This window comes from Carassius carassius, chromosome 21 (genome assembly GCF_963082965.1).
Source record: "Carassius carassius chromosome 21, fCarCar2.1, whole genome shotgun sequence".
NCBI lineage: Eukaryota > Metazoa > Chordata > Actinopteri > Cypriniformes > Cyprinidae > Carassius > Carassius carassius.
Window position 1 is genome coordinate 22,710,647 of NC_081775.1, and position 21,161 is coordinate 22,731,807.

General features: G+C 38.6%; 1 protein-coding gene, 1 long non-coding RNA gene and 1 pseudogene across 3 annotated transcripts; 2 read left to right on the top strand and 1 right to left on the bottom strand.

Annotated features, from left to right (window-relative positions):
- Window positions 1–57: 57 nt before the first annotated feature.
- Window positions 58–5,624, bottom strand: LOC132097884 (MPN domain-containing protein). 2 transcript variants are annotated; one of them, XM_059503860.1, is made up of 13 exons: window positions 5,420–5,622; window positions 4,659–4,861; window positions 3,877–4,098; window positions 3,404–3,515; window positions 3,163–3,241; window positions 2,671–2,767; window positions 2,485–2,557; window positions 2,327–2,403; window positions 2,083–2,251; window positions 1,919–1,989; window positions 1,745–1,834; window positions 1,385–1,477; window positions 58–563 (listed from the first exon to the last, which is right to left on the bottom strand). In XM_059503860.1, the coding sequence occupies exons 1-13, from the start codon at window positions 5,421–5,423 to the stop codon at window positions 477–479; spliced, it is 1,377 nt and encodes a 458-aa protein (XP_059359843.1). In that variant the 5' UTR covers window positions 5,424–5,622; the 3' UTR covers window positions 58–476. The 2 variants fall into 2 exon arrangements, with proteins under 2 accessions (XP_059359843.1, XP_059359842.1); XM_059503859.1 differs by lacking the exon at window positions 58–563 and adding an exon at window positions 838–1,249 and having other exon boundaries at window positions 1,284–1,477; window positions 5,420–5,624.
- Window positions 2,247–3,258, top strand: LOC132097888 (uncharacterized). The gene is made up of 2 exons (XR_009422786.1): window positions 2,247–2,817; window positions 3,088–3,258. It is a non-coding gene; the product is annotated as an uncharacterized LOC132097888 (long non-coding RNA).
- A 4,250-nt stretch (window positions 5,625–9,874) lies between the features above and the next one.
- On the top strand, window positions 9,875–18,346 carry LOC132098282 (G2/M phase-specific E3 ubiquitin-protein ligase-like; annotated as a pseudogene).
- Window positions 18,347–21,161: the final 2,815 nt, after the last annotated feature.

Consider the following 21,161-nt stretch of genomic DNA (forward strand, 5'->3'; position numbering starts at 1 on the left):
ATGGTAACAAAAACATTGTAATGAGGTTAGAAGCCAGAAGTAAACGGAATCAGCACATTTCATTTGTTCCAGTGTATATTTAAGGTATTCAGCAGGTAAAAGGCATTGTTCCCATATTGCGTTGTCAACATGGCACAAATCTAACCACTCAAAAAGATAAATACTAGCTAAAAGAGAGAGAGAGAGAACTCAAATTACACATCTTCTCCTTCCTAACTACCCATCAAACGCTTCTACCACAGAGGAAGACAAGTTTCACAGCACAGATAGGGCAGAATCGTATAAACCACAGCCAGTGATACAGACCTAACAGTCCTAAAGGCAACAGTTTGGACGGAAGCACGTATGAGATATCCTCCATGAAGGCATTTTTATATACAATATAACAGTACACAGACTGGGTAATGCACAGGGCGGGAGGTCCCAAGTCAACAGTTCTACAGCGTAACACAAATGCACAGACGTAATCTGCTCGGTCACTGAGTGCTGCGCAGCTGGTTGTACACGTGCTCCAGGATCTGTGCGTATGCCTGGTCTTTGGGTGCGTGGCCACTCAGAGAAGCCTAAGGATGACAGAAAATGTGTTTTCTTTCAATTCTGCTGCTCAGACATATAGTCATGCTTTTCTGTAAGATTATCATTAAAGACACAAACTCTGCACAATAGATAGAGACAACTTTTAAGACATTTACAGATAGATTTTTCTGAAAAGTATACACTTAAGTATGGTAGTCCATTTCCATCTCAAAATAAAGGTCATTTTGGCTTTCTTTCTTTTTATTGCAATTCTGAGTTTACATCTCACAATTCTGTTTTTTCTGCCATGTAATAAAAAAAGGTATTGTGACTAGTTCAAAATGTAACTTTTTTTTTTATATCTCTCAATTCTGTTTATATCTCACTATTCTGCATTTGTATCTCGCAATTCTGATTTTTTCTTTTTCAGAACTGCAAGAAAAAAGTGAATTGTGATACAAATGCAGAATAGTGAGGTAAATTGCAATTACCATTTTTTTTTATCCTGCAGCAGAAAGAAGCTTTGATAATTAAGTCTGTGCATATGCACTTTAAAGGTTTGATTTCAGTCAGACTATGGCAATCATTTCTTTTTAAGATGTCAAGTAAAAGCTTTTTGTTTCTTCTGAAATAACATCAGATTGGTTTTTTTTTAAGCTGATGCTATGAAAACATTGTATACCAACAAGTCTGACATAGCAATACTGGCTCTAATGTGTCTTTGGACTGTCCCCTTTGTTGACATTAGTGGCATTGGAATAACACACTTTACCTTAAAGAACATTCTTAGTGTTAATTGTAAATCATGAAAATTTATATTGTGTTTTGTTTGTTTGTGTATGTATGAAGGACAGAAATTATAGCAGACCTTGATTTTGTCGAGTATTGAGGTATTAGGACTCCACATCTGACTGAACTGCACAAGGTCAGGAGCAGACCGATAGAACTCCACCAACAGCATCTATAAACAGAGACATATCAGCCTTAGCTTCTAAGAAAACTTTACACATTGTACTGATTAATTCTACAGGATGTAATTTAGACGGTTTAATCTAATCTAGACTGAGAGGTGTTATCTATAGCTGCAGGAAACTGAAGAGAAAAAAACAGTGATTTACTTCAAAAGCTACTATTTCTGAAACATGCTAAACTATAGAAGAGATTAAAATCCCTGCTTTACCAAGATGGACATTGCTGCATAAATTTAACATGTTAGTCATTATTGTACCATCTCATTGAGTACGTCTGTAGTGAGGAAGTTGTCTTGCACGTATGTGACCTCGACCGCCACTGGGATGCCGTAATCATTGGGTCGTTGCTAAGCGGAAGAAGAAAATGAGAGCAAGCTAATATTTTTGCATCAACAGCAAAAACTATTCAGTAAATGTTTAAGAACAGTTACCTCAGGAGGGGGAACTACCCAGAATGGCGTGATGGTGGAGGCTACACCTTGGTTCCCATGGTAATAGGGTCCTATAATTGGTGGACAAAGAAAAGACTTAACAGATCATTCAATAAAATACAGGCTGTGTTGCGTAATAATCATCTGTGAAATCCATCGCGCACCACAGATAATCCCCAGACAGGGCTGGAAGCCATTACTGCTGCCTTGTAGGCGGAGCTGGTGATCCATCTGTGAATCTATGTCCTGCAGAGACGGAAGGGCGGGGCCTCGTGGGTGACTGTGATACCATCCCACCAATGACAGCCCCCGCATGAAGAGGTTTTGGCAAATCTGCAACACAGTTTTAATAAGGTAAACTGCTCAGACTATGTTACTTCACTAACAAAAGGTTTTTTGCAGACTAACCTCTTCTTCGACAGCTGGAGCGGCGTCTTTATCTGCCAGCCGCGTACGGCAAGGGAACGCCCTCAACACTGTAAGCACTGAGGAACATGGAAAATACATTTTGAGTGTTTATAACCTCCAAAGTTTGTACAGCTGTTAAAAAAAATGTTCACACTTACACTGGGTGTTAGTGTCCCATCGTCCCCCTAAATATCCCACCACCTCGCTCGTGGTCAGGTGACAGTGAAAATCCTATAAATGGAGGAGAATAAAAAGGTTTATACTGGCTTCAACTGTTGACACTCTATCATCAGTATTGATTTGACTCTTTATCAGAAAATCATAAATCCATGAGCACTTCATACCATTAGCAGCAGAACGTTGCTGGACACTGCTACATTAAAAGGCTGGAAGCGGTTGATCGCAGAAAAGGCAGACAGTTCTACGAGAGTGTGAGGATCCCTGTCAAGACAAACACAGGAATACTCCGGTACACTTTGTTTTGGAAGAAAGTGTATTTATTTGATAAAAAAAAAAATAATAATAATTGTTCCATTTATATTTACATTTTAATTTATGTGGTGGCACAGCTGATTTTTTAACATGCCATTCTACATTGCCACATGATCCTCCAGAAAACATTTTAATATGCTGATTTGGTGCTCAAAAACCATTTTGTATTATCCTTGTTAAAAACAGGGCTTACTGTTTCCATCAGTGTTTTTCTGCCTCAACTCAAAACTGTACAATTAAGCTCAAGGGCTTCAGACAGGTACAAGAAGGTGCAATAAATGTTGTTTAAACTCTAAAACTGTCGCATAAAGAAAGAAACATTATATTTGTAATGTAATAATTACCTTGCAGCATCTCTAGTGCCAAGAGTGCAATACCTGACTGGAATTCTCTCTCTGTCTCTCCTCTGCATCAGGCCAATGTCTGGGGAAAAAAACAAAGAGCAAATAAATATATATAAAACATATAAAAAGAGCAATTTGTGCCATCTCAGGTGTCCTGTTTTGATATGAAGAGTCTAGGTGATTGTGAAGAGTGATGTTTCCATGTAATGTTTATGTTTATGTTGATGATGACATCATATACCGTGCAGCTCAGGTTTGGACTTTTTATTCTTGTCCTCTACTAGCACAGACGTTTTCCCTTCCTCTTCGTCATCATCTCCCATCTCATCATCTTCTCCCTCACTTATCAGACTCTGAGGTAAACAAATCAAATCATACACAAACTGTTGGCTGCAATGTGTTTGTTTATTTTTTTTGTAACCAATTTATAACCTTTTAAATTCTTGGTTACTATTATTTACATTTTGCAACAATATCTTTCCCTTTTTTTTTCGACTAAAGGTCTTTGCACACCGAATACGAAATTCTTGTCCGAAATTTTCGCATGTTAAAAAATTGCTTCCAAAACTTTTGTCCTTAATAAAAAAAATTCAGATCAGGTTCGATTTTCTCATCCTTAGCAAGAATTTTGATGTAATAATAATAAAAAAAAGCATATGAAAATTTTGATCTCAGTGTGCAAGGACCTCAAGTAATTTTTCCTCCATTGCTCACCATGTCAGCACTGGGCTGGTATTTGTGTAGCCAGGTGGTTTTGTACTGGACCAGTTTCTGTCCCCGGTAGCGCACCGAGGCCCAGCCACAGCCAGACTTCTTGGCTGGGTTCACCAGACGCTTGCAGTGTGTTGCCCAAGCACTTGGAGAGTTAAAGATCTGCCCAGTCTCCACCCAACGAATCTTCCCATCATTCAAAAGATCTCCAACAAACGTTTTGCCCTGTGGAGAGACAGACAGAGTCTTTACACCTGAGCAGAGAGGTGATAAAGGCATGGTTTACCCAAAAATAAAAATTCTATCATTATTTATTATTTGCCCTAATGACAGTCATGCTCATAATTTAGTTTTATTTTATGAGAAAACCGAACTGAGCTAGCCAGCACATTCTGTTAGATTAGGGGTTTAGTTTTAATATTTTACTTTTAGACGCTATGTGCCCCCAAATAAGATTGTGGGAGGGACCCCAATCCTATAAAGTATAAGGAAGGTATACATTTCCATGCAAAAAGACTATTTATAGTGAGAAAAATCAACATTATTTGGGAAATATAGTGCTGTACTATTTATGTATGTCAATGTAATGTTTTATGTAGATCTGTTTATTTTTAATAATTTCATTTTAATCTTAATTTTTTCTACAGTTTTTTTTTTTTCATACCGTTGCTACAGACCCCCCTCCACTCTCTTGCCCTGTTTTTAACTAAATTTTGGTGAACAGTTTTTCATTAATTGGTGAATTAAGTGATAATCGTCCTAATGATGTAATTTCCAGACAGTACCAGGTAGTGTATGGACAGAATGCCGTCTCCAGGCTCCACAAGCCCGTCCTTTAAGAGGACTCTCAGTGTGATGCCTCTCCTGGTCAGGAGGGACCCCCTCCCAGAGGAGGCCCTGAGGTCTGCATCTTCGGCCCCGCTCAACTCCTCATCCTCTTCATCCGCTCCTTCCTCGACCACCTGAGGAGATGAGGGTGGCTCAGAGCCTGAAGACAATGAACAGACAGAAATGCTGAAATAATTCATGCAAGAATACATCATGCATATTTATTAAGCAATTTTAATATTAATGAAGTGAAGTCATATCTAATCCCTTACAAAGACGACACACATCTATTATTTCATTCAAGGAATTAAAAGGAAAAAAATACATTGGTTGAATAGAAAATTTAATGAGTTTTCGGTCCTTAGATCAAGTTTTCAAATGCAATCTAACAAACTTGTACATCGTAAAATTATAATGTCCTTTAAAAAAAAAGTCTTTACTCGGGGACTCTAGACTCGTATGTGGGAAAATATGTATTTTACTGTGGGACAAAAATGGTAAACAGCGAAGCGCACATCAGGGAATCAGCGAGCGTCCGCTGCCATCTTCATCTGATAAGCTTTTTTTTTCGGAAATTGAAACAAAACGGATCTGATAGTGTGTCGAGAAACGGTTCGTCCTAGCTTGTTTTGTTCTCGCTCCTCTCCGCAACCCCGCGGCCTAGTAATTATTAATTTCGCCCGGTTATTAAAAAAATCACTAATTATTTTATTCTCACCCATTTCGCGATAATCGTCGTTAAACGCTTTGCCCTGAGACTGCTCCACAGACTGATGCAACGTCTTTCTTTCCGCCGCTTCAGTTCAGTTCAGCGGGGTTAATGTAACACTTCTGTGCGGACACTCGCCACCAGGCTGTTATTCAAAAACATAAAATGAAGGCGTGTGTGTGTCTGCAGTGTAGTTTCCTTGTGTAGTGTTTCTTTAATGTCAATTCCCCTCCCCTTTCTCCCTCCTACCAGTCCTTGTCATTTACTCCCCTTTATAAATTAGCGGTGTTTGTGGTGGTAGTCTCTCCAGTGTGGGGGGATGGATGTGTTTTGCATTGCTGTTACAACGGAAGCATTACTCGCGGAAATATTACTCGCAAATTGGCAGCCATTGTTTGCAAATTGTCTGTTTATATCAGCTTAAATACAGTTTCTAATGGCCCTGGACCACGGTCAAATGAGCAGTCGACTGGGACCCAGCAGTGGACAGATGATTTGTTTGGGGAGAATGCGTAAATAATGCAGGATTTACGGTAATGAATGGACCGCAGTGTTTTATTCTGCCCACTAGATGTCACCAAAGAACGGCGTATTATTCCAGCGCATATAGAAAAACTGAATGATCAACAAACATGACCCTGGACCACAAAACCAAACCAAGCTTTCCATTGATATATGGTTTGTTAGGATAGGACAATATTTGGCTGAAGTGCCACTATTTGAATATATGGAATCGAGGGTATATATATATATATATATATATATATATGTATATATATGTGTGTATGTATTTATTTATTTATTTATAAATAAAAATACTGAGAAAATCGCCTTTGAAGTTATCCAAATGAAGTTCTTAACAATGCATAGCCTATTACAAATAAAAAAATAAGTATTTAAAGTATCTTTATGGGACATAAACTTTACTTAATATCCTAATGATTTTTGGAATAAACTAAAAATCTATAATGTTGACCCATACAATGTATTGTTGGCTATTGTTATGGATATATCCATGCTATTAATGAATGGTTTTGTGATTTAGGGTCACATATTTAAAAATAACCAACACAAAAGCAAAATCACCATGCCATTAGCTAAAACATGTTATCAAACCTCAAACTGCTTCAGACACTCTAAACACATACTACATTAATTTCAAACAATATTATCATAACCCCTTAATGACATGAATCAGGTTTTCCAGACCAGCCTCTGGGAACCTAATGTTAATCTACGTACATTACAGTACAGTGATTTATATTTGACATACTTTTGTCATTTTTGTAGTTTCTTTCAGGAAAATCTTTCAGATGTCATAATTGTTGCATCAGTTATGTAAATAATGGACAATACAGTCTAAAGAAAGTGAAGAACCAACATTAACTGATTAAAAGGGTTTGTGTGTGTGTGTGTGTGTGAGAGAGAGAGAGTGAGAGAGAGAAACAGTAATGCAAATTAAGTGTAAATATATAAAATATAACCTATATGTTTCTATTTTACACACAGACACACACGCAAAATATATAAAAATGTGTGTGTGTGTGTGTGTGTATTTATTTATTTATTTTAAGAATTTCAAAAACATTTTCAGATAGAGGGAGGGTGCTGTAAATATGTATGAAAAATCTTGGGATAACCCAAGATTGATTGTTACAAGTCTCAAGTTACGAAACCCCTTGAGTTTCGGCAACAGCTACATTCGAAAGAATTTAAACTGGTTGTTATCAAAGCGTCCGTTTACCAGAAGCCTTTTGGAAATTGACGTTTCTTTCAACGGGGATTTCCCATGTGCTTACGTCTAGGCCTACGTGCCCCAGGGGTGGTTATTTGTGTGCTGTCACCATAGGCGGAGTGTGTCAAAGGCTGGGGAAGTCTCCCAACGCGAGTTGGGGCAAAAATGCCCCTGCACAAACAAATGAAATCTATTAAGACGGTTGCTAACAAAGTGAAAATGAATAGAACGTGTCGGTTGTGGCATTAAATTAAGATCTGCTCATGCTGCATAGTATTTTATTTTAGGCGTTTTTACAGTGTTATAACCAATCACACGTGATTCTGTTGAGCTGAAAATGGACAAAACTTGGGTTGGTTTGGGGTCAGTTTGGCGGGTTTCAAACATATAAATCGTATTTTGTTCTACAATATAACCTTAACTTAAGGTTTTTAGATAGTTCTGTTTAAAATTATAGAGTTGCTTTTTGCTTTTTCCTATTAACCTTTCTTATATTGGGCATTTTTTGTTGCATTTAAATTTGATTATTCTGATTGACATTAAAAATGATGCATGTGTTGTTTCGAGGATATCGGTTAATTTCTTGATTGCTATTGTGACAGTGTCTGCTTGCATATTTTATTCATGTTCGGTCGTCTATTGGAAATTTATCTAACGTTATATTTATATTATTTTGTGGTCATTATTTTGTTTTAAGGAGTTAAACATGGCACTTATCAAGCTTGATTTACATATTCCATCACATTATTTTGACAGTTAAAATTTGGGCGGTTTTTGGGAGGGTTTTTGTGAGCTTTCGGGTTGGAAATCATCCATCCAATCTGGCAACACTGTCGCTGACTGAATTCTGGACACGCAGCTGTATGTGTAATGTTATGAGGTGCCCCTAGGGACATTATTCAGAATTACCATGCATATACATGTACTTTTCCTCTCACATACACATATGAAACCAAAGTCATTCACATACTATCGTGAAATGCTCACACACATACAAGTGAAATGCTTTTACAAACACAACTGAAACGCTCTCATACACACAACTGAAAATATTACGCTCACACACACAACTGAAATGCTCACACACATACAAGTGAAATAATCTCATACATACAAGTGAAACGCTCTCATACACACAACTGAAAATATTACGCTCACAAACACAACTGAAATGCTCACACACATACAAGTGAAATGCTTTTACAAACACAACTGAAATGCTCTCATACATACAAGTGAAATGCTTTTACAAACACAACTGAAATGCTCTCATACATACAAGTGAAATGCTTTTACAAACACAACTGAAATGCTCTCATACACACAACTGAAAATATTACGCTCACACACACAACTGAAACGCTCACACACATACAAGTGAAATTATTTTACAAACACAACTGAAACGCTCTCATATTCTGACATATTCTAAACGCTCTCACAACTGACAAGATTACGCTCACACACACACAAGTGAAATGCTTTTACAAACACAACTGAAATGCTCTCATACATACAACTGAAATGCTCTTACAAACACAACTGAAACGCTCTCACTTACACAACTGAAAAGCATTTCAGTATGTTGTATGCACGCATTTCAGTTGTTTGTGTGAGAGCATTTCAGTTGAAACGGAAGCACATTTCAGTTGAAACGGAAAGTGGTTAAAGTCCCCACTCCAGTCCAGTTGGTGGCAGTAGTGCACCTCAAGACGAAGAACTAGAAGCTGTTGAAAGAAAGCATAAACACGCGCGCCTTTCACAATACAAGCGACCGCAGTTGACCGTTCGTTCGCCCGCCAATCGCGCTACACCAATGTCTACTCAACAGCAAAGAACATTAACCGAGGCAGCGGGCTTGCTGAACACCACATTGGCCTCAGCAGATACCATCAGAACCCTGTCAAATGTCACAACAATCGGGCAGCAACCGACCGTTGCAACTCCAAGTGTGGACACTTCGATGGACAGTCACCTAGCGTCGCTCTTCCCTACCCGCCAGCGTAGCAGCGTGTCATTGCCAACTGCAGGTCACTTATTGCCAACTGCAGGTCCAGTCAGGAGAGAACGTGCTCCACCACGTTATCAAGCACAGCAATGTTTCAGAACATGGACGTCAGGCACAAGGAGAACAAGGTAAGTTAGAAACCAGCTTGCTTCAGCTTGTCATTTTTAAAACTAGATAGACAGCTAATCGCAGCACCTAAGTTAGCTAGATAACGTGATGCATCATCCAAACACCCATTTTCGTTATTAACGTTACTTTGACAGATTTAAGATAATGTTAGCTAGCTAGCATTATACTATGCGAAAATCGTTCCTTCCAGCCGGCCTAGAACCAACCCCTAACTTACCTAGTTAATCTTATAAAGATATCCCCTCATTGCCTGCCAAGATATGAACGAGTAACGTTAATTAAAAGTAATGGTACCTATGCAAAATTTATATTCTACAAATAAGGCCTTAAAAGTATTATTTTTGTTTACAAAGGTCCTAGTCATTGTATTATCTGTGGCAGCATGACTTAAATTTCACTGGCTAATTACTTGTTACATTCTTATTTCAGAACTAGGGCACAGCAACATGACCATTTCAACAAGGACATAATACTACTGCCCAATCCATCATGGGAAGCAGTGTGCAAAAAACATCCAAAAGTACAGCTACACAAGCACGGGCATATCCTCAATGCCTTTGAAATACAAAAGGCCTGGGACCACCAGACTGTTATGGAACGCATCAGGGATGGCTTTGGTGATCGTCTCCCGGAGGATGTCAGGTAATGGCTCATTTTGTTCTCCTTTGTACATTAGTAATACAATATGTATTGATAAAGCACTTTAAAAACACAATCATCATTGTGTACACAAGTGCAATCATGATTATTCAAAACATATATGATTTTAGCCTTTTTTTTTAAAAAGTATGTTAGTCAGTCACACCTCAGGAGCAAGAAACCAAGGGGACGGACATCCACACACACCAGCGTACAACGTACCAGTGTAGTGTTTAGCTACATATCCTATAAGCCTTTTTTGTTGTTGTACTATCTCCCTTCTTTGTAGCCTCCAGTTCCTAATGGCATGTGGCAATAAGCTGGTGTCCCCTACACTCCAAGAGGGTCAGGATCTGAATGGGATGCTAATCCATAAGGTTTATAAAACCAAAGCCCTGTATGTGAGACCATCAAGGACCCTTCTAGTAAGTTTTTCTGGTATTTTTAGTCTATTTAAAAATATAGCAATATGTAGCAATATACAGTAAAGCATTATTTGACATTTAACATTATTATTTAACATTATTTGAGAGAAATCAATGTTTTCACAAACAAAGTCAATTCACAAAGCATTTTATCTTAGCACTAGGAGTACTCCTAAATCGCACTAAAATATTTTAGCCAGGAGTTTTCTCTTAAAAGTCATTCACAACGCCTTTCAGACCTACTCTTAGTAAAGAAAAATGACAACTCCTAAACTAAGAGTGAGTCTTCGTTGCTATGGATGACGTCATTACTCATGCACGAGCTTGACTGAAGTGACCACCTTGATTGGCTGATGATTGTAACGCGGGAATGATTCCAAACACCTCCCCTACGTTGATGAGTGACAGGTGGCAGGTCTGAGAATGCGTGCGCTAAACAAGTAGTGCGAAGGACGGAAGATGATAAATAACTGAATAAATTGCCTAAATTAATAAAAAGTAAGGCAAAACAAATAGCCTAGCCTATGAAACATATGGATCGATGCAATATCTTTGCAACATTAAATTAATCTGTCACTATATGCCTCTGCCTACGTTTGCAAAGAGAACATTTTAACTTGATTCACAATGAAACGTTACAATTAGTAAATGCAATGAGTAGCCTAGTTTTGTTGTTGGTGGCGTTATTGCATCTCTAGTTATGCCTGCAATGCAAAATTGTTCCCTCGCGATTGGAAGCTCCTGTAGCCGCCGCATACGCATTTCAAAACATCGCAATGTGAAATGCCACAAAAAGCAGTTTGTGAATAGGTCTTAGTGAGTTAGGAGTCCTCTCGACTTCTTTTAAGCTGTCCCAGGCTTAGGTGCTGCTTTTAGGGCTAAAATGCTTCGTGAATTACTCTTAGTCAAAAAAATGAAGAGTCCTAAAGTTAAGAGTGACACGCCCATTATTTTTAGGAGCTGCTCCTAAATTCGCCAGTTAGGAACTACTTTTAGCCTTAAAATTCTTTGTGAATACGGCCCCTGGTGTTTACCAGCGCTTAATCTTAATCTGATTAATAAAATATAAAAAAACTAGAAATAAATACTGTACTTATGGACAAAATCATTTTTGAGCTGCAAAAGATAACTTCGCAGTTCACACTAATTTAAAAGTAACCTGACATTCCATTCCATCTAAATTTAAATGATGTCATGGATCTCAGCATGATGCAGTAGATGTGGCGTATTCAGATAACTTTGATATGGTTCTTTTACTGGGTTTATCTTCATATTGCCCGTCGTGCACAGTTACCCTAAAGGGACCGCGGTGGTGGTGCCACCGGCTTGGGCCCTTCATTGCTGCTCGCAGCTATATTATATATTTGTTTTTCTTTCTCTTTTGAAGACTGACTTGGAAGATGAAAACGAACTTTCCCTCATCACTGCCAGATCAATGTTGAGCATGCATTCATCTACTAAGGACATTGATGAGGATTGTTTTGAAGTGTCTGGTCAACAAATCCCAACAAGCATGAGCAGCCATGGCACCACCAGGGCCTCTACAAGCAGTCATGATGAAGATGGCAACCCTGGCCCCAACTGTGACGCAGATGAAGACAGGTCTAATGCCACCAACCACACTGCCGACAGTGCTGCTAGAAGTGGCGGTAACCCTGGCATGAGCGGCCTTGATGGAGGCTGCCTTGCAAGAACTGATGGCAACCCTGCCACAAGCAGTCATGATGAAGACTACTCTTCATATTTGACTCATGGCTACTCTTCCAGATGACAGCTCAGATGACGAGGAATTACAGCAAGCAATAATGGCGAGTATGGAGAGTCAGATGTAAGTAGGACACACAGAATGTGAACTTCAAAGATAAGGATATGAGGATTATGTGGTTATCATGTGATTATTATCAAAATGTGCATGCATTATTATGTCATGCACATTTTGGATTTATCAACTCCACAAAGTATGGGTAACTGAGTATTTTTCTGTTAATACATTTTTAATGTTATTTGTATAGTGCAGAAAAGATCCCGGTTCAAGAGATACTGCTGGAACTGTCAAGCAGAGTTAGCACAAAACAGCAATGCAGATTTAATATAAATCGCTCTGCTGTCTGGGAAGGTGCCATGCGGGGCTTCAAAAGGGTATCCTATGACCCCAACTTGATGATGTGTGTAAAATTCTCTGATGACATGGGGAGAAATGAAGAAGGGGTTGATTTAGGAGGGCCAAGGAGGGAATTCCTGAGGCTGCTGATGGAGACCATTGCCAGGTCACCCATGTTTGAGGGAAAAGAAAGCAGCAAAACCTTAGCTCTTGACAGTACTGGTAATGACTGACTTTTCAAAAATTTGTAGTGAGTCATTTATAGTTTTGGTAGTTTTTACATACAACTGTTAGCATTGGAAATTATGTATAAGTTATTTAATAGCCCAATGAAAATATTTTTATTTAATATTGAGTCTTTATGCATTAATCAATATTCCATTTATTTTCATTCCATTGTTTTGCAGCTCTAAGGGAGGACTGGTACTATACAGCTGGCAGAGCCATTGCTGTAAGCTTAGTACATGGAGGTCCACCACCTAACTTCCTCTCCCCAACAGTATTTTCTCTTCTGGTTGATGGCTCAGCAAATCCAGGACTAGAAGAAATAGCTGACACCGAACTCTTGGATAAAGTCAAAAAGGTCTGTAGTTAGACATTAGACAAGTAGACACACTTACATTAGACTGAGGTGACATTACAATGTTCTCTTGCTGTTTCCCATTGTGAGAGGGAGTGGCAGTCCAGCCAAGTATGGCCATTGCGGAATCCCAAATTTCCATATGATGTTTGAATTCTGCCACTATTCAACAGCCAAGTGTAGTCAGTAAAGTGTTTTTTTTTTTTTTTTTTTTATCACATTGTAGCAATGTGGGTAAAAACTGCTCTTCTATTAAGTGTTGGGGAACACTTGGGCATTACGTGATTATGCAGACCTCTAGTGTCCCGGTTCTTACCAAAATATTATAAGACAAATAAGTAGCCTCCATAAAGCCATCCTCCTGCTCTTTGTGATGCTAGGTATCTGAAAGTACAACCCTTGAGGACCTTGAGGAGTCAAAGGCCCCCCTGCTTGACTATCTGGCCAATGCAGGATGTCTGAGGCCTATGCGGTCAATAGGAGACAGGGATCTGCTGGTGCATGACATTGTGATGTTTCAAGTCATCCACAGGGTTCAAGGTCCATTTCAAAGGTATTGAGTGTTGGTTGTCAGTCAGCAGGGCTCCACGCTAACCTTTTCCCCAAGGAGCACTTGTTATCTTAAATGACAACATTTAGGAGCACAAAAAGAAATGTAGGACAGAATTTATTAACAAACAACTTATCATATACATATTTATACTATGTTTTTGTGTGTGTGTGTTTGATCTTTCTCCTTGTGTGCAATTATGATGTGAAAACCAGTGGAGTACTACGAAGTAAAGGCCCTGGTATCTGGACATTCAGGCATCTCGACACTCAAATTATTGTCAAAGCTTTTTAAAATATTGAAACAGAATTTTGGAAAATTTGATACATTAAAAACAGCTTATAAGTCACTGATTTCTCATCACAGTGATCATAGAAAACACTCATCACAGAATCACAACTGCTGTGATTTGTGCATTGTGGCTAGTGGGATGGATACACATGATACACCAGCAGCACCCACACAACCCAAGCCACGCTTTACACAAGATTACTGAAAAATATTCATAACAATAACTTAAGTAAAGCAGATGTAAAACAGAACAAGGGGAAGGTGATGCTCTCAGGAGGAGGTGACTAAGAGTCTATGCTATGTTGCTACATTGATTATGGTTTCATATATTTGCATACTATATAGCTTACCACTAGTTTAATATTAATTCCAATTACAGCATTTTCATGTTTATGGGTTGTTTTCTTTCATTAAATCCTTATGTAAGAATAATGCTCTAGATTGTGATTAGTTAACGCTAGATTGCTGTCGCACATCAGACTTTTTGTCTGTCCTGCCCAATACAGGCTGTGATTGGTCGATTGATGAAAAGTGACACTGACAAGCCCATTGGCTTTATGAAAAGTTGAATGTTTCAACAAAAATCACCTGATATAGCTGATATTCCTTATCTTTTCCCCATATCTTGAAGCTACAGCTTCCAACTGCCAATGACGCCCTGCCTGTTAATTATACCCCATAGGTATATACCCCAATATTGTGTCTTGTGTCGTCTGCTAAGTGTTTAGTCACATCTCTACTCGTATCTGTTTTTAGGGGCATATGTGAGTGAAATGGTCACAATGTAGAGACATGAAAATTGACAATTCACAAGTGAATTAGGAACTCTAATTAAATGAATGATGGTCCATGTTCTTTGTACAGATTCTGTGAAGGATTAAAAACTCTTGGGGTTCTGGAGAAAATCAAAAGGCATCCAGACAGCTTTCGCCCCATATGCTGCTACGAGGCAAGCACACTGACTGCTGATCAGGTGGACGATTTTTTCAGCATTCGTCTGTCTCTAGAAGGGAGCAACAAGAGAGCTGCTGAGGAGATGGTTGTTACCTTCTGGAGAGACTATCTCCAGGATGCAGAAGGTAAAGTAAAATGATGAATCAATTTTTTATATTTCTTGTTGGAGAATTTATTCAATATCAACTGATGCAAATTGCTATTGCAAGGGGTGGGAAGAGATTTCTCGTCAGGTTAAAAGCTGTTCGCACAATAGCATTAGAAACTCAACATCCTGCAGCTGTTTTGCACTGTTGGCCAGTCAAAAAATGTATTTATGTGACAAGTGATTGTCAAATGTTATTTATGTAATCTCAATCAAGCGGCAACCTCTGTAACTTAAACCTGCATTCTGTCTAACAGCCAGCAGGGCCATTCCTCGCTAGTTTCATGTCTTCTTCAATACAACATGTTCTTTTAGTAAATTATGGTGCAATTTAGAGGAAAATAAACCATAAAGCAGAGTATGCTTCAGGGCTGGACTATCTGTGATTGATAAATCGTTACCATGGTGCTCTGTAAATCAGGCCAGAGTGGCATCGTATCCACGGCACTGTGTAAACTGTAAGCGCTGTTAAAAAAGCTTATTAGGAGTTGGCTGTTCACTTTCTCTGGTGAGTACATTTAGTTTTAAGCTTGTTGTTTGCTAGACAAAATTGTCAACCAAACTAGCTAGGTAAATATGGTTACGTCCGGTGCCGCTTGTTGCAAAAAACCAACATGGCGGTGCCCTATCTGCCAAACTCGAGGCTTCAAAACGGCAGTCCACAAACCAATGGGTGACGTTGGGATGTTTTGTTTTAAAAGTCACTTTTATACAGTTTATGGGTTAACGTTGGATACTTGATAGATGGCTAATATCCAACGTAAAAGTAACTGCACCACAGTGCCATTCCCTTGCCGAAATATTACGGTAAAGTGTAGAATTTGAAACACCACGAAATAAAGGATAATTGTAAACGATAGTCATTTTGTTATCGAAAACATGATAAATATCGCCATATCGCACTGCCATTGAACCTACCATAACCCCCCCGCTAATACAAGGTACAAGGTAGTTTATTAGTCTTTATACAGCACAAGGCTGCATAACAAAACAAAATTTGTAGTTCCTTTCTGCTACACACACAACATATAATCAAGTGTTAGCCTATATTAAAATATGGTAACATATAAAATAAAACAATATTTACAGTTGTTTATATACATACACATAGCTATACCAGAGTTTCCGCTAGAAAAAAATGGTGCCGGTCAAAGTGACCGGCAGAGGTTTCGTTTTCCGGACATTTCAATGATATGCCGGTCAAATATCGCCTCTTAATTGGTCGTTGAGGAAAAGGCTATGTAACTTAAAATAAATGACATAATCAGGCCGAATGCAACATGTTTAGGCTATTAGCCTAACTTTCAAATAAAAAAAAAAAAAAACGGAAAAAAACATGAACGTCCGTTTGGCGTCAATCAACGGCAATTGTTTTTACTAGGGTTTCACATTCATAGTTTAACAAACCAATCCCCCTTCTCCACATAAAATATCTGAAGCCTATTGTTTTTACTCAAGCGAACTTCCCAGTGTCTCTCCACAACCTGCAATGCACATAAGCCGCGTAACCTTGTTCTTCGCAAGGCGACTTCGCTGCTTCGTCTTGATCCGATTCTGCAGCGAGAACCCCCTCTCTGCAGGAACACTCGAGACCCATTTTCTACTCTGGTTTTGTACGTTTCTTCAATCGGATCTATTTGCAATCCATTCCATTCTAAACAAACAACACAGTTTATATGCTTCATCCTTGTTTCATTATTCATTAAGATAATAATTAGCCTAATAAATGCGCGCATAATTATCAGTGAACTTGATAAACGTTGCAGATATGTTTTGCTATGCATGCACAAACAAATGCCTTTCAACTAATGTGTGCAAAATTCAGAATAAAATGAATGTGCAGCAATTTGTACAAATAGAGAGTCTATGTCTAGCTAGCCTACTATACGTGTTGTAGCCAATAAATAAGCTCATTTAGTTTAATATTTGTTAAAATATTATAATGTTATTTTTTTAATTTATGTGGATTATGAAAAGTGAACCGCACGTGTAAGATAGAATGCGCAATATCGAGAGAAATGGAGCTGGTCAGACATGAATTTTGACCACTTAATTAAGTTTGGTTTTGTAGAAAGACTTTTTTGAAGTGAATTTCATTTTGTATAAATTGTATCTTAATTTTAATAATTTTTCAACCAAATCAACCAAAACCAAATTTCCTGTATTTGATATATAAGCAGCAAATATAGCAGACAATGGGCCTAATCATGCAGGCGCCCGCGCGGTCACTTGCATTGCTCGTGAACGGGAGCGCATCTCATCCTAATTTAACGAAACTCAGCCTAGGCCTCACAGACATGAAATATATCCATAGTAATCGATTGTCGAGTTCACGCGCATTGGTTTAGTACCTATGATCACGCGCGTGAACTCGACAATCGATTACTATGGACTTCGCCCGAACACAGGATGTAAACCGGTATGAGCGCTGGCTGAATAAACATAATTTTTATTCATATCTTTCACATCTACTGCAGTCAGATTGACCCGTGTTCACTCTAAAGGAATCACTCACATGATCTGTGCACTTGTAATGTAGGATGTTAAGAGGCTAAAAGCAGGTTTAAAACTTGCCCCATTGAAGTCAACAGGGTGCAGATTAAAAAGAGGATAACACGGTGTAGGCAACACCGATTTATGACGTTGTTCTCTGTATTGACAGCACTCCGAATGTACAAAAAAATTAGCTCAATGTTAAAATTGACCGGAGTTCTCCTTTAAGGATTTAATGAATAAAAACATCCCACAGAAATGAAACCTCTGTAACTGGATTTAATCTTCTGTTATTTTAATCCTGATTATTGCTTACAGCTTCCTCAGCAGGAACGATATTACATGCATTGGATTTTGTTAGTTTTAGATTTTGAATAGTCACATGCCATTTGAATTTTCTTTTCCTTTACATAAATAAAAACATTTCCACCAGAAATCGGTGCATACAAATTCACCAGAATGCAAAAAATTAAGTGTTTAATGCTCAAATTTGTCATAAATCAGCATTTTCTTAAAAAATTGTGGAAAAATTTTGTCTTGTGAGCTAAGTGTCTCATCACACACCTAACGTTAAGTTAACCGGCTACCACTTAAAATGTGTTTTTTTTTCTTTGTTTTTTTTATAGAAGAAGAAGGGTCATCCAAACTACAGAAGATATTGGCCTTCTCAACTGGAGCATCTGTAGTACCACCTATTGGTTTTTCTCCAACTCCCTCGGTCCAATTCATTCATAAAGGAGAAGACGACTTCTCATCTACCCCAATGTTCCCTATGGCCAACACATGTGTTAACTGCATCAGGTTGCCACTTCATGTGTCATACCAGCTGTTCAAGGAGAAGTTTGACTTTGCATTAGGAAACACATATGGGTTTGTCAGGGCCTGAACATAATCCCGCTCTGTAATGCGTTTCTCTGTGTCTGTTTGTCTTAAAAAGGTTTTAAAGTACAGTTTTATGCATTTCTGAAAGGCCCATTCCTTTAAATTACATCTCTGTATGCCATATAATTTGCACTTATTAGAAAATACAGAACAGTTTATATTTCCACTGCAATTCAACAGACTTAATCAGCCTAAGGTTAAAATATATTTTTATTTTTACATGTCTCTCAAATGTTAATTGTTCATTTATTTATAATTTCCAGTGTTCCAGAACCTTAACATAACTCCCATGTTATTCACTGAAGTAATTGCAAAAGAGAATGAAACACATCTATTCCATGGTTCCCATCATTTTCAAGTGGATTCACTTGTTGAATAATGTTCATTGTTGTGTCATTAAAGGTTACATCAATGTCTGGAATTATAACATTGTTATTGGTTTGAAGTTCAGGTAATGGCCCTTCTTCGTCAATGCCATAATAGTTGTCAACGTCAAAGATGTCACTTATAACCGGGTGAATTCCTATGTTGTTTATGACACCTGCATGCCACAGCTGAAGAGGTGTCTGCCCCCCTTGTGTGGAGAGGCCATGGTTGTTCCACTGGTGGACAAATTCTGTTACTGACCTTTCAATTCTTGGTAAAAAAACATAATGTAAACAAAATAAATGTACTTCGTTCAATGAATCCAGTATACCCTGTTCCTCCATGAAGTTAAAAATGTTAATGAAGTGTCTAGATACAACTCTGTTGACTTCTGCCCATAGTCTCTCAATCCTTTGGTTGTGTACTGAAACACCAGTAATAACACTATGACTGTTTAATCCCCTTCTTTCCAACATAAAACGTGCAACATGTATATTTTCCATACCGTGATCACATCTGACCCTTAAAGGCAAACCAAAGTTCTCTATCCCTCCTAAAAATAATGACAAGACACTTGAGGCTCTGTTGTTAGATAAGCACCTTAAATATATAATAGTCCGGCTGAAACCATCAACACAGCCATGCAGGACCATCCGCCACCTAACCAGCTTGTGGTTGCCGTCAAAATGCCTGTTGAGAGATATACATTACAGAACATATAGAGTACTTGAAACTTGCAGATATTACCAAACATTTACAAGTCAACGTACCATAATTGGTTGGGGGCCTGAACATTATAGACCCTTCGGCGAATAGTATTACGACGTCTAAACCACCGCCCAATGGGATCCACTTGATGTAGGCTCTGTCTGTCCCGCCAACGTTGAACCCTTAAGCCACGCGATCTCAGACTACCAAGTACATAGGCTTCACCTGCATTTGGAGTGTTCTGTAGTATAGTAGTAACAGTACGGTCTAAGTCTTGATTTGACAATACTGCATATCTTAATGGTCCAACTCCCAGAATCTGTCTGTGTCTGTATAGGGTTCTTCGACTGATTCCAAAGCATGATGCAATTCTCTGCCATGTCATACCAATGGACACACAGTGAGAAATCTGTTCGGCAGCTATGCTGTATCGGGGACGACCTGGATGGCCGGTCAAGGTTGTGGGAGGTGTCAAATTGTTGGTCCCATCAGTGGATCTCTGCCTGGCCTCATGGTCATGGAGCAAGTTGTGAAAACATCTATACAATGATCCTAATAGGTTACTGACATTCCTGTTATCATGATCATATCTGGACACGGTAAGAAATGTAGAGAGAGTTCGCGTATGATCATCTAGCACTCTATAAAGCCTCTCCTGACCAAAAATGTCAGACTCTTCACTTTGTATTAGTGACGCAACGCACTGCAGTGCACTAGTAAAAAATCTTACAACATCTTCTTCATTACTTCTCACCTCACAAAATTGAGTTTGAACTTGAAAAACAAAGAGGATCAGATGAACATACATTGTGGTTGAAGGGCTGATTCAAAGTCGACTTGGCGTCTGGCGAAAGAACTGTTTTGTGCACCCGCGCTTCTTTATCTTCGATTTTATTGGTGTTGCCAGCCACCTTAGAGGTGCACTACTGCCACCAACTGGACTGGAGTGGGGACTTTAACCACCTTCCGTTTCGACTGAAATGCTCTCACACACACAACTGAAATGCGTGCATACAACATACTGAAATGCTTTTCAGTTGTGTAAGTGAGAGCGTTTCAGTTGTGTTTGTAAGAGCATTTCAGTTGTATGTATGAGAGCATTTCAGTTGTGTTTGTAAAAGCATTTCACTTGTGTGTGTGTGAGCGTAATCTTGTCAGTTGTGAGAGCGTTTAGAATATGTCAGAATATGAGAGCGTTTCAGTTGTGTTTGTAAAATAATTTCACTTGTATGTGTGTGAGCGTTTCAGTTGTGTGTGTGAGCGTAATATTTTCAGTTGTGTGTATGAGAGCGTTTCAGTTGTGTTTGTAAAAGCATTTCACTTGTATGTATGAGAGCATTTCAGTTGTGTTTGTAAAAGCATTTCACTTGTATGTGTGTGAGCATTTCAGTTGTGTTTGTGAGCGTAATATTTTCAGTTGTGTGTATGAGAGCGTTTCACGTGTATGTATGAGATTATTTCACTTGTATGTGTGTGAGCATTTCAGTTGTGTGTGTGAGCGTAATATTTTCAGTTGTGTGTATGAGAGCGTTTCAGTTGTATGTATGAGATTATTTCACTTGTATGTGTGTGAGCATTTCAGTTGTGTGTGTGAGCGTAATATTTTCAGTTGTGTGTATGAGAGCGTTTCAGTTGTGTTTGTAAAAGCATTTCACTTGTATGTGTGTGAGCATTTCACGATAGTATGTGAATGACTTTGGTTTCATATGTGTATGTGAGAGGAAAAGTACATGTATATGCATGGT